The sequence below is a fragment of the Porites lutea genome, chromosome 3, assembly GCF_958299795.1.
Source record: "Porites lutea chromosome 3, jaPorLute2.1, whole genome shotgun sequence".
Taxonomy (NCBI): Eukaryota; Metazoa; Cnidaria; class Anthozoa; order Scleractinia; family Poritidae; genus Porites; species Porites lutea.
In genome coordinates, this window is record NC_133203.1 from 47037554 (window position 1) to 47050497 (window position 12944).

Genomic DNA, 12944 nt, shown 5'->3' on the forward strand with positions numbered 1-12944 from the left:
GCGAGCGGCCTCTCTTTTCCTTCAGGCCCCAGTTGTTCAAAAGCTGGATAGCGCTATCCAGCGGATAAAACACTATCCAGTGGATAGTGCAATTAGTTTCCCTAATACTTATCCACTGGTGAAAAACCGGGGCCAGATTTAGCAAAGGGAGTGCACGCGCGCGCGAGCGTTGAGCGGCAAAGCCGCGAGACGCGAGGAACGAGGGCGTCAGCCCGAGAAGAAAAGAGAGTTAATAAAGTTTTTTTTTTGTCGTGCCTCTCCCGTCTCGCGCCTTCAGTCACGCCCGTGGTCATTTGCGTGTCTCGGGCGTTTTTCTCGACGGACCAAGAAAAAAGAGAGACTGCTCGTAGTCTAGTTAACCGCAGTTTGTAGTAAGTTTGCAGCAAATGATGACCGAACCTCGGTCTTAAGGTCTCTATTACCAAAACGAGAACGCAAAAAAGCAAATTATAGGTTTAATATGCAAAACAACCTTGCACGAACTTTTTGTATATTTCTTGCCGTCACTGCGTGTCAACTAAGTGAAAATGCCTAATTTCACGATTTACGGGAAAAAAGTACAGAGGCTACCCGTAGTTTAGAAACGTATGTATGTATCCGTATGTTACTTGTATGTATTCGTATGTGCCTGCAAATGTGCCTGTATGTATCCGTGTGTTACTCGTATGTCACCCATCGGCACCCATGTGGTGTTTTAGTCAAGATCTCAAATAGGCTTCCCTCTCTATTTTTCCATCCATTTCATTTTATAAACGGTATGGTATTATTGAAAAGCGCAGTGAAAATTAGTTAAACCGAACGTCCCAGTTAGTGCAATCTGCAAGTCTGACAATCGACAATGTTTAATACAAGTTTTCTGGAATAAGACTTAAAACTCTTTATTTTCGAGGATTCATGGAATTTATAGACATTTTAGGAACTGCTTACCCTTTCACAAAGCAAAAGGACAAAACAAAACATATTCAAACACAGTTTTGTTGGTGTTTGTTTATTTTATTAATTCAGTATCTATACCGCAATTCCTGCATTAGATCTTATTAAAGGCAGCGATATCCATGGATTGAACGAGGTCTTCAAACTTTGTTATTTCTTCCTCCAGAAAATCTGTGGAGATTTTGTCATCTTCGATCACACAGTTTATCTGAAGTTTTTTGATGCCATATGCCAGAGGTACCAGTTTGGATGCACCCCATACAAGGCCATCAGCTTCAATGGTGCGAACAAGTCTCTCAACTTCCTTCATATCTAAAAAACAAAAATTTTACAAAAATTAAAAATAGTGTTAACAATCTATTTTAGAATTTACAACCATTTTGAAAACAGCGAACTTCGGGCGACTTGACCGTAAACCCCTCAGTTGTGGCCGATACCTCTTTGGCCAAAGGCCGAAAGCCACACGCAGCTTGGCTCACTATAAAGATTTGAATGAAACCGGGAACAGCGTATGATACCCAAGGTACTTCAGGCGAATTATCAGGCTCAATTTTTAAAACTGGGGTAGCCTGTGCATACATTTGGTATGGATTAGCAGGGGATTCCCCGGATACCATCCTCAGAAGCAACAACATCATTCCTTTTTTTATCTCCTATATTTTAATCACACACTACAGCATGCCTTGAATTGAAACTATAAGGAAGGACAAGCCTTTGGGAAGAACACACACACGCATCTTTGGCCATGCAAACGTAAGAGAAGCAGGTTGGTTGACCTGCTCCCGTTAATTGCCTCATCCACTCAGCAAATATACCCTAGCCCGCAAATACAGCCGTGTCTCCTAGCTGGTCGCTATTTAGAACATTAGCCGGAAAGTAACCTCCCATGCAGACGTTGTCTGGGCTTAGTCACGTGTGACGAGCCAAAAAATGTCTGCCTGGGAGGGTAGCATCCAAGGGATGGGGTGCTCTCATAAATTTCAGATAGGTGTGTGCTGCCCAGGGTCTTAAACCCTGATCCTAATTAAGGATGAGACAAACTAAAACTGTCTCCCTTTTTGAGGTCCAAACCCGAAATAATTTTATGAGACCCAATACAAGGAAAAAACAAAAACTAAGAATTAAATGGGAACAAACAAATCTTCCTAACCCTTTGCCTGTTATTCTAAAGGAAATACAGCAATTTAACCCATTCGCCCCTGGAGATTTTGGCAAAAAAAAAACAGTTTTGAAGCTAGTCAAGCGGTTTTCTAGTCACTAATGTGCTATAAAGAGTTAAAACTTAGCACAAAGCTGTTAGCAGGTCGTACACTTCGCAGCCTTCTGATCCAGAATCAAAACATTAGCTTGCAAAGTTCGGGCATGCACAGAAAGCAAGTTTTTGGGTTTAAAAGTGACACAGCAGTCTTGACTTTTACCTTCTCTCCACCCCCCTTTTTTCCCTTTTCTTGCCTCTTTATAGCACGACAGTGACCAGACAACCACTCGACTAGCTTCAAAGCAGGTCCTTTAGCAAAATCTCCAGGGGAGAATGGGTTAAATTGCTTTCCTAATACTCTACTGTAAAGTTCAGTTTAAATGGGTAATTTGTTTCTCTTGTAGCTAGGCATTGACTCACATAAATTATAGCTAGATGATATAATGAGGGTAATGCCCTCAAAAACCATCCCCTCCCCAGCAGCACATACCTATCTACCCATTCATGGGAGTACCCACCCCAGGACTGCCTCCATCTCAACAACATAAATTCCACACTGATGACACAAATCAAAGTTCACATTGTTTATATTAGTCTTGTAGTCATGGAGTTCCGAAAGTAAATTTGCTTGATGCTAAGTTTCTCCTGTTTTCAAAAGGTTTTGAGTTCTTCTGCAATAGGCATATTACAGTTGTGTGCTCAGTGCCCTGGCCTTTGAATAGAAGTGAGGGGCGGTGACCTTGTTTTTCATATGTAAATGATCATGTTCACAGGCTTGTTAGCATGAGAATACCACAATTTGCACATAAAAAGCAGGAAAGTTTGTAACAAAACAAAGCTGTAAAATGGCCCAGGAGAGATGGTTGTTATTTGCAAACTTATCAATATACCCCAAAACGTTCCAATTGGTGCCAGGCCTTTCTGAAAGACATGCAACATTACCCTGCATACCACGGAGGGTTGTGACTGATTTTTACAATTCTGTACCTGTCTCGTCATCCCATGGTTTAACATCAATGAGGAGACTGGATTTGGCGATGACTGCTTTTTCTAAAGTAAAAAAGACATTGAAAAAACAACAAAAAAACAGTTAAATATATACACCTCATTGTTATATTGCTGGAATTTTTCCCCAGTAGCACAGTTTCTCAATGGTTACTTTGAGTTCACACATCTGGGTTCGCAAGCTATAGTGATCTGTAAACTGTAAATATTGACCAAGGAGAATAAATTTCATGATTTTGTACACGTAGATGTTTTCATCTTTGGCTCTAAAAACAAATCACTTAATGGCTGGCCCCATGGAAAACTAACACTTAAGTCTCACCATTTCAAGAGGTAGAGCCTTATATTCTTGCAAAACAAAATTAACTGTTCCCAGGGGAACAGTCAATGTTTCTTAAGATTCACTTGACCAATAAAATACAAGCATTAACTTGGATGACATTACATTATCTGAAAAGGTTATACAATCATGCAGAAGTGGTAAAAAATATATATATATATATTTGACATCTAGCCTGAAAGCACAGATACCTCGATGAAAAATATTTGTGTGCAACCTTTACACTGTTTGCTCTCACAGAAAGGGACTTAATTTAAAATCAGTTTGAAACATGCAATTGGAATAATGGGTTATTCCAGGAAAGTTAAATAAATAGTGTCTTACTAAAGATTGTGAAATTAAAGTGATTCAAAGTACAAAATTAATCGAAAATTCAACTTCGTGAAATTAATGTGTCACGAAAATTTCATGTAATGACATACATCATGGGAGGGAGTATTTAGCACTAGATCAGAAACAGATTGTTATAGCTTACTTGTAGCCTTTTTCGCTTTGTATGCTTGTTCCCTTTCTTCTTTGCGCTTTCTGTCCTCTTCAGTTTCCTACATTGCAAAGAAGGAATTCAATGGTCCACTCAAAAATATTATTCAGACATTCTGACTTGGCAATACTCAAGGCTCATTTCCAAGGGTTCATTTCCAAGTTAGACAACAAAATCAGTAATAAACAGATGCCTAGCAGTTGCATTTGATTAGTAAAAATGTGGATTGCCTACTTGTTGCATTGTTTACATTCTTCAGTCTACTGTGACTTGCTGCTGCTACTAAATACGTAGACTCACTTTTAAAAAAAACCCAAATCTCTCATTTCAAGAGGCTGCCAACAAAGTTGTGCATACCAGCAGCGACAAAGAAGATTGATGGTAATGTTACAATGTAACTGCTCCAGCTTTGAAACAACATGTGACTTCTATTACCCATAATCCCTGCTGGGATTTGAGACTATATTATTCCTATTTATTTCCTATTTCCTTTTCATATTTTCCATGAGGAAACACTTTCAATGCCTAAATTTTAGGCATTGAAAGTGTTTCCTCATGGAAAATATGAAAAGGAAATATTATGGCATGAATTGAAACTTGAAAGATATGAAATGCGAAACTTGAAAAAATTGAGACAACTTTTTCAAGTTTCAATGCTATTCTTGAAAAAAAACAAATCACCAAAAAAATATTATGGTTAGTGTTCATGGATGAAATTTGTTTGATTCTTCATAACTCTACAGGAACATTTTGTATTTAGCTTAAGGTACCAAGTAATGAACTCAGCACAGAATTGACCAAAAAGAGCCTTATCCTTGTAACATAGCACCTTTAAGGTTCCTAAAAGATAATACTATAAATACCTCTTCAGAATCGGAACCAAAGAGATCGAAGTCATCATCATCATTCTTTGCTGTGCCATTTGTTGCAGGTCCAGCACCATAGCTTTGAAGATCTTTTTTGACACCAGGAAATTTTGCCTTCTCTGCACCAAATGAGGTTATGTGATTGTACCATCGTAGAGCATGTGGCAGATCAGAGGGTGGGACCCCAGATAATGCTTCGTAAACTACAGTGTCTCCTTGGGATGGAACATATCTGAAATGACAAAACATATGAGAGGGTTGACAAGTCAGCGTCCTTTCATCTGATCTTCTTTTAGAGGATATACAAAAAACCCTCAATTGGTTGTAAGGCAGCATACTGCAAAAAATTAATTGTGTCCAAGCCTAGAGCTAGTGGATTTTGTGATTATGCTAATGATAACTATTAGCTTGGCATTGTGTGACATATAAAAACTATAAACTTCAAATTCAAGATGGCCTTACTCTTTTGCAACTCTGCCCAATACGGGAATATAGTTTTGCCTGCGTCACCCTACAAAATTTATAAAGTTGTAATGACATCTCTAAGTTGTAATGCCATCTCCGGCCATTCTGACCAGACATTGTCTGTTGACTGACCGTTATTTTTAGCGCTGACTCAAAAATTCAACATGGAGGAAAGGGTAACATAATGAGTATGGAAACATGTTGAGTGAATGATAAAACAATAATTATTTTGCCTTTCATATGAAATGAGGAATAATAATTATTCAGATCTCAGAGGGTGTGATCCACCTGGGCCGAAAACACCTCTGTGATCTACATAATGCTTTATATCACCCTCATCCAATTTCTATTTAACAAATATTCCTCGAGCCCAAATGGGCTCTGAGTCAATAGCCCATGAGGCCGAAGGCTGAATGGGCTATTGACTCAGAGGCCATGAGGTTGAGAGGAATAATTGTTTTAGTAAAATCCAACTAGTTGGTCAAAAATATTGAGAATAAAAAAATTTTAGCTAGTTAAAAGCGAGACTTTAATCCTTTTTTGCCGCCCAAAAGCCTGCGCTTTTCGCTACTAGGGGGCTATAACATATAGCCTAGTAGTAGCTCAACCAATCAGACACAGCATTGTTAATAGACCACTAGTTGGATTTTACTAAATAATATTACGATCAAGACTAAGAAAAGTAAAACTTAATACTCTACTAATTAGTTTTAACAAAGGATGCAGTATTTTGAAATTTCACATTTTTAATTTCATCAGAGATAAATGAATGAACAATCTTTAAAGCTTGCAAAGGGTTTTTGCACCATAATAATTATTTACAACTTCACCAAACTCGTATTTGTACCATACTCTTAAGAATGTACAACGTTATACGAAAAGAAATTTTTTAATAAGAAAGTTGACTATTCGATCCCCTGTGATTCCCTGAAAACATCTAGTGAAACTTCAAGATTGAAGAATGTAAGAGGTTAAGGTTTATCTAAAGTCTGGGTTCTAAACTTAAGCTTACTTCCCTCTTGAACTGTACAAAAATTAAATTCTCGTGAAGAAATAGCTTATAACCTCAAATGCACGTGGACGAAACATATTCTCTTTCTTGTACGCATTTAATAGTGAACAAAAACATGATACGTACCCCTCGATGTAGCTGTTATGTTCTAAATATGTATTCAAGGCTTCCAAGCCTGATCTGTTCTTTAGATCACCAAAACCCATGTCTTTGATTTTCCAGAGAATTTTATTCGAAGCCGTTCTGCCACGGAAAGAGGAACGAGAAATCCCACAATGCAATTTTTTTACTGCTCGGACTTGTGCCCAGTCTTTTAGGCAGATAATGGTACCCCGTCCACAATGTTTTTGATAGTCTGGGACCAGGCTCCGCAGTGGGAGAAAAAGGGAAAACACGGGGTCAACTAGGAAAAATATCGGCGAGCGAACCCTTCCCACTCCCCTCAGACTACACCTCTCGGCTCGCTTTGCTCGCTAATTGTTTCCCTTCCCCCCCCCCCAATTCGGAGCCTGGTACCAGGCTATCTTTTGATAGGGACCACTTAGGGAATACCGGAATAAAATTATAAAAACGAGAAGTCCAAAGACTACTGCAAAGCTGATTCAGAACAACGTTGGAAAGAGCGCTTTAAAATCTATAAAGCTACCAAGTTTGAAAGTTGTACATTTCAAACAACTTCGCAGAGTGGCTTTGCAGAAGCTTTGCAGAGGTTTGTATTTAGTCGGCAAACTTGCGAGGTTATATGCTGCTGCAGTTCTGCTTATTCCGCGCGGCCTATGCGGTTTGGGTCACGTGGTCCGTGCGCACGATCTTACGGTAAGAGGAGGCTGATTTCTACACAGGCGAAGAGGAGAGAGGAGCTCTCCTACGCCTCCGTTATCCTCCATTTTAACCGCCCACTACTCGGGCTATTTAACAATTATTCCTCGAGCCCGAATGGGTTCTGAGTCAATATCCCATGAGGCCGAAGGCTGAATGGGCAATTGACTCAAAGGCCATGAGGGCGAGAGGAATAATAGGCCATTTGCACTAAGAGGTCATGTGACATAGTTTTCATGAAAATGAAAGCTATATGAGTTTGCCTTCGACAAACGATTAGTGGGTCATATCTTAAACATAATAATAGTGATTTGGTTTTTCAAGCCCGCACCATTTTCTTAAAATGAGTAAGTTCCTCGCTGGTCACGTGACCAAAATGTGATTTTTAAAATTATGAATTACTTCTTTCTGAACACAAGCTTTGCACTTAAATTTCAAGGAGGATGTTGAAAAAATGATGTGCTAACGTTTTACAGCACATCTGAGCGTAACTATTAAACGTTTAACAAGATATAAGCAAAAAGTAGTTTTGGCCGCCATATTGGAGGGCAAGAGTATGCCCTCCAACATGGCGGCCAATACAAATCATACTGCTTTGTTGAAAAATCAAAGTGCCATAAAATATCTCCCTTACATGCGTTTCCTCTCAAATTTCGGCTGTAAGCTAATTTTTATGTGCTCTGTCAATTTTTGGCATCAGCAGGATTCCAACTCATTGTTTACAGGAAGCAATGGTCACGTGACCTCTTAGTGCAAGTGGCCTATTGTTGAGCTATTTTGAAAAAATAGCTCATATGTCAGTGGTGTGAGCGTATGTATCTTTGTGGCTTTGTATCTTTGTGGCTTTGTATGTTGGGATGTTTGTTGCAAGAGCCAATTAGGTTGAAGGTACTATGAGTTGATGCTTAGGAACCAATGAGATCTTGGCATCTATTTAAACATGGCATTGGTAAAGGTCGAACAGGGGCACTTTGAGACCGCCATCTTGATTCTTCACAATTTTTTCGTCTTTTATTACGGGTACAGGTGTTTGGAAGCATTACATAAAATATCTTCATGATTCAAACGCTGTGAACAGTGATGCAGCTGTTTAAGGGTTCATATTTAAGTGTGGATGCTGCTTCGAGGCATTTCTGACCTAATTCGGCTATCGGTACAACGCACGTCAGTGTGAGTTCTGTTTCACCTGCTACAACTGGGTAGAGTATAAAAGATCATATATTTTCAAATCTCTTCCAATGAAGCAATAATTGATATTTAGATATAGACTTTTATTCGAAAGTATGCGCCCTATAAAATGTGGTTTTAGAAGTTTAAAAGGCAGCTTATTTTTTTGAAAGCTGTATCGAGTATTGTTAATCCTGTAAACAAGCTTTAAAAATATTATTTTCTCGCTTACAAAGTTCAACCGACCTTTTTCGTTCTATTTAGTAAAGATGCGTAACTTAAGTAGAAACAGTGGCGTTAGGGAATAAAATTGGAGGAAGCTAGTTGACACAATAATCATGATATAAGTAGAAATATATTTCGCCAGTTTGATAATTTTCTTCGAAGTTAATAAATGTTAGGCTATCAACCTTGACGTTGCATGAAACATAATTTAATTGCAGATGTTGTAGTAAAGCCGAGGTGATTTCTTAAAATCGTTTAAGAAAATTTTGTAACATCTTCACATGCAAATTGTGTGCATGAGTTATTTTTATAATTCTGTTTACTAGATTACTATGTGATAACTCGAATTCCCTCACGTACGAACGACGAAAGGGGGCAAAGTCCAACACTTTCACGAGCCAGCTGTGTGACTGTACATCTCATACAGATTGGCTTTTCACAATGATAAATAGTAACTTGGACGTATGAAGACCTGTTTCGTCTTGTAACCAATACCTTAAAAAAGGCTCTTGTCTTTTGAGAAGCAATAGCTTTTAAAACATGAAGAAATAAGTTGTCGGAGTTAAAGACTGTTTCACTGAGTAGAATCGCACGTGAAAACCTCGTGAATTATGATGATGCAACCATCTACCACAATGATAAAAATCCTGGTATTTCGTAACTATTCAGTATTCGATGAGTCACATTTTGGCTTAAGAAACTCCGAGTAAACCTTAGAGTTTTCCTTCTAATCAACGTTTGGTGAGTAGAAATTTATTTCACTTCAACAATTTGTTTAACTTGCACCAGATGTAACAGGGAAAGACAGAGGAAAGTGAATATATAGCTTGAGGATCGACTTAGCTGAGCGTTTCGCGTTTTAGTTTTGTACCGCAATACGCAATTTCGCACAAAAACCTAATCTACATTTAGGATGAAAGAGGTAGATTGATCACTCTTGGTAAGGTTACACCGAAGCATTAAAGTTACACTGAAGCATTCAAAATAGCTCATGCACGTTTAACGTGCCTATGTTTTTAGTACAATCCAACTAGTTCGTAAAAAATATCGAGACAAAACAACTTTAGCTAGCAAAACTCGATTCAGCCGCCTTTGTTTTGGTTTTCAAAGCCGGCGCTTTTCGCTACTAGTGGGCTATAACATACAGCCTAGTAGTAGCTCAACCAATCAGAACGCAGCACTAGTTGGATTTTACTAACTTCAGTTTTCCCTTGCTTATAAAGTAGCTGTGTTTTAACACGAGATTTATCAAATTTTCAAACAGTGGGAACTGCTACCAAATTGAGCGGCACAGATGGACAAACTTGAAGACCATTGAAACCGATTGCTCAAATTGCATTTTGAAAACCTGTTGTTAGCCTCACATACTTCTCAAAGTTCACTTTTGTTGTTTGCAACGTTTGAAAACATGCTTGTTATTGGGAGACATTTGTTTGCCACGAAGATGCGATTTCAACATTTCAAGTAATTTCACAAGTTCCAGGACGTATAAGGACGTGTAATTGCCATTATAAACGAAATGAACAAGCTAGCCATGATACAGCCCCTTAAAGTAACAAATTAATTTCAGGCAAATAATCATTACTCAACAAGATTTTCGGTTTAATATTTTTGATCTAGTTAATCGTGAAAATCACGACTTAGCTGCCAGGAGTGGTCCCAGCCTTTCCTTAATTTAATTACTTCACACATAAAACTATTGCCGCTCAATCGAAGTCTATTTAAAAATAAATATATTACTTCCTTTACAAACAAAATCAATTACAGCGGTCTTCGCCTGTTTACTGTCCTTTGTAGCATAACGTAGTGTTTTAAAGTTTTTGACTTGCGCATCTCTTGACTCCAGTGGTGTACAGGCAAACAGTTCTGTAGTTCTGTAAGGTCCGTTCGCTAGTTTATCAGATTCTAGACTGTTCACAGTCCTCTATTTTTCCGTAAGATCATCGAGATCGAGCGCTTTGCGTTACGGGCTGCCATCTCGCACGAGTGTCAAAACTACTTAGGGGGCAGGGGGCGGTTTGAGAGGAGGCGAGAAAAATGCCCGCCCCCTCGGTACATTTGAAAATCAAGATACCCGTGACGGTAAGACGCGGTATATCTAAACAATCTCACGAAAAAACAGGGGACTGTGAACAGTCTAATCAGATTCATCAAAGCCTGGTTTGTACAAAACGCCTACAACTGCTTCCATCGTTAAAGTAGCTGAAACCCACGTTAAGCGACCGAACGATTAAATGGAAACCAATCTTCAGTAGCAACGATTACTTACAGAGACTTCGGTACTAATTTAAGGCTAGTTTTTACCGGGCCACAGTTGTTCAAACGCTGGATAGCACTATCCAATGCAAAAAAACACTACCCAATGGATAAATATTTCAGAAACCAATTGCGCTAAAAGGTGGAGAGAGATTCGTCCTGTTGAAAGCTTTATCCGCCGTTTGAACAACTGGGGCCTGGTCGCTAGCCATCGAATGCAAACCAGGCTGTCAAGTCACGCAAAGCGAGTGGCTTGCTCTTCGCACTTTCTATAACAGGAATTAGATTTGCTTATAATATGTCCAGGTGAAACAAGGAAAGAAAATAATATGATACAATATGAAAAATGGTAAAAATTATGTACAAAGAAAAGTCGATAAAATGCTGGTAAATTAAAAGCTCGTAGTCTTGACGGACAGTGTAGATTTCCTACGTAGAGCTTGAACAACTGACAACTATTTGAGTCTGGACGTCATGACCATTGTCTCTAGTTATGTCACACAATATTGATAAAAACTGGCAGAAACCAGCTTGTCAAGTTTTCACAACGCAACAATAAACCGGCAAGATACGTAACTTTGTTTTATGTAGAGAAAGCATTGAAACGTGAGAAATCACTTTTTTTTTCAGGCGAGGCTGCTGACATTTCCGGTTTCAGTTATGGAGACCCATCTTTCGATCGTTAATGTTTTCTTCGCCCGCTTATTTTTGTAAGATGCCTCTTTAAACTCCACTGAACCAAGGAAACTAAGTACGTTGATTCTCTGCACCTAATCCAAGCCTCTTTGGCAAGCCCAAGCGTAGCTATAGCAACATCAACACCAGCCTTTCCTTGGCATCATATGGATGTCGACGGTTAGACGTGTTCCTCATCACTCGTCACCAGTCACTCACGGACGAGCCCCGCCGTTACCGGCCTGGGACCTTTTGATGTAGAGGTTAAGAAGTTTCATCTTTGTTCCAGACAGTTCCGCCAGATGTGGCATTAAAATGTCCTCCCCTACAACGCCGTGAATCGCCACAAGACAAAACACACTAGCCTTGCGGACACTACTTTCAACGTGATCATAGCACTAAAAGATAGAAAAAAAGTTAATTTTAAAAAGTTAATTGACCGCCGCCTGGTTAGCTCAGTTGGGAGAGCGCTGGTCTGCTGAGCGGGAGGTAACGGGTTCGACCCCCGCCGGACCAACACCCAGGGTCTTTAAATAACTGAGAAGAAAGTGCTGCCTTTGTAATGACATCTGCAAACGGTTAGACTTTCTAGTCTTCTCGGATATGGAGGAAAAACCGTAGGTCCCGTCTCACAGCACTCACACTTACCTGGTTCTTGTGGGACGTAAAAGAACCCACATCACTGGTCGAAAATAGTAGGGGACGTAGACCCCGGTGTTGCGGTCAACCCTCACTCATCACATCATTCACATCATGGGTTGGGTGGGTACAGTAAGCTCATAAATGGACTGAGAGCGGCTGCCAGTGGCGCCTTTGTTTGACGTCCAAGCTTACTGTTCATATGTTTAAATGTATTGTAAGAGGGCACGTCTGTTGTCCTCTCATCCACGACTCTTCATTCCTTCATTCAAGTATGATAATAGACCTTTTTAGATTGTACGTTTTGTTTTCCCATTTCAGACCATGTGATATTCTCTAGGGAATTTGCCTTTTGTCTTTTCATTATCATGTATACATATGCACATGGATTCACGTGCATAGGACGACATTTGAGAGAAACAGTTCTCAGGGGTACTATCACGTGGTCTGAAATGGGAACAAAACACACAAGCTAAGAAGGTCTATTACTACTAATTACTCCCAAAAGCGCCGCGGTACTTATTCAATTTTTCGACTTGTCGGGAGCGGCGATCGTGTAAAACGTTCTCTTTCGAGGCGTTTACAGCGAAATTTTCTGATCTTCAAGTTGTGTAAAGTTATGAAATACACGTGAATGAGAGAACAAGGACAAATACAGCGATATAACTTTTACTTGTAAATGAATGTACTTAGAGTTACCAACTGTATATCACGATAAAATTTGACACCATGTTTCATTGCACGATTACTAGACGCAGGGGACAGGATTCAGAGGAAATAATTATTCACCATTTCTACATTGGCCATAAAACATCTTGTTAACCATCCCCCACTTAAAAAAACCGGTTAACCACTGTTTGCTC

General features: G+C 39.4%; 2 protein-coding genes across 8 annotated transcripts in view; both read right to left on the reverse strand.

The window, feature by feature from the left end:
* Positions 1-961: 961 nt before the first annotated feature.
* LOC140931285 (elongation factor 1-beta-like) lies at positions 962-6564 on the reverse strand. Its single transcript, XM_073381060.1, has 5 exons — positions 6427-6564; positions 4821-5055; positions 3952-4018; positions 3119-3181; positions 962-1245 (listed from the first exon to the last, which is right to left on the reverse strand). The coding sequence occupies exons 1-5, from the start codon at positions 6504-6506 to the stop codon at positions 1028-1030; spliced, it is 663 nt and encodes a 220-aa protein (XP_073237161.1). The 5' UTR covers positions 6507-6564; the 3' UTR covers positions 962-1027.
* Positions 6565-10089: 3525 nt separating this feature from the next.
* LOC140931286 (CLIP-associating protein 1-A-like) overlaps positions 10090-12944 on the reverse strand; it is a 59580-nt gene continuing 56725 nt past the window's right edge. For all 7 annotated transcript variants that reach the window (XM_073381066.1, XM_073381064.1, XM_073381063.1 and 4 more), the window contains one exon: positions 10090-11840. In XM_073381066.1, coding sequence (XP_073237167.1) covers positions 11658-11840 — 183 coding nt within the window. In that variant the 3' untranslated portion in view covers positions 10090-11657. The remainder of the gene's footprint in view (positions 11841-12944) is intronic.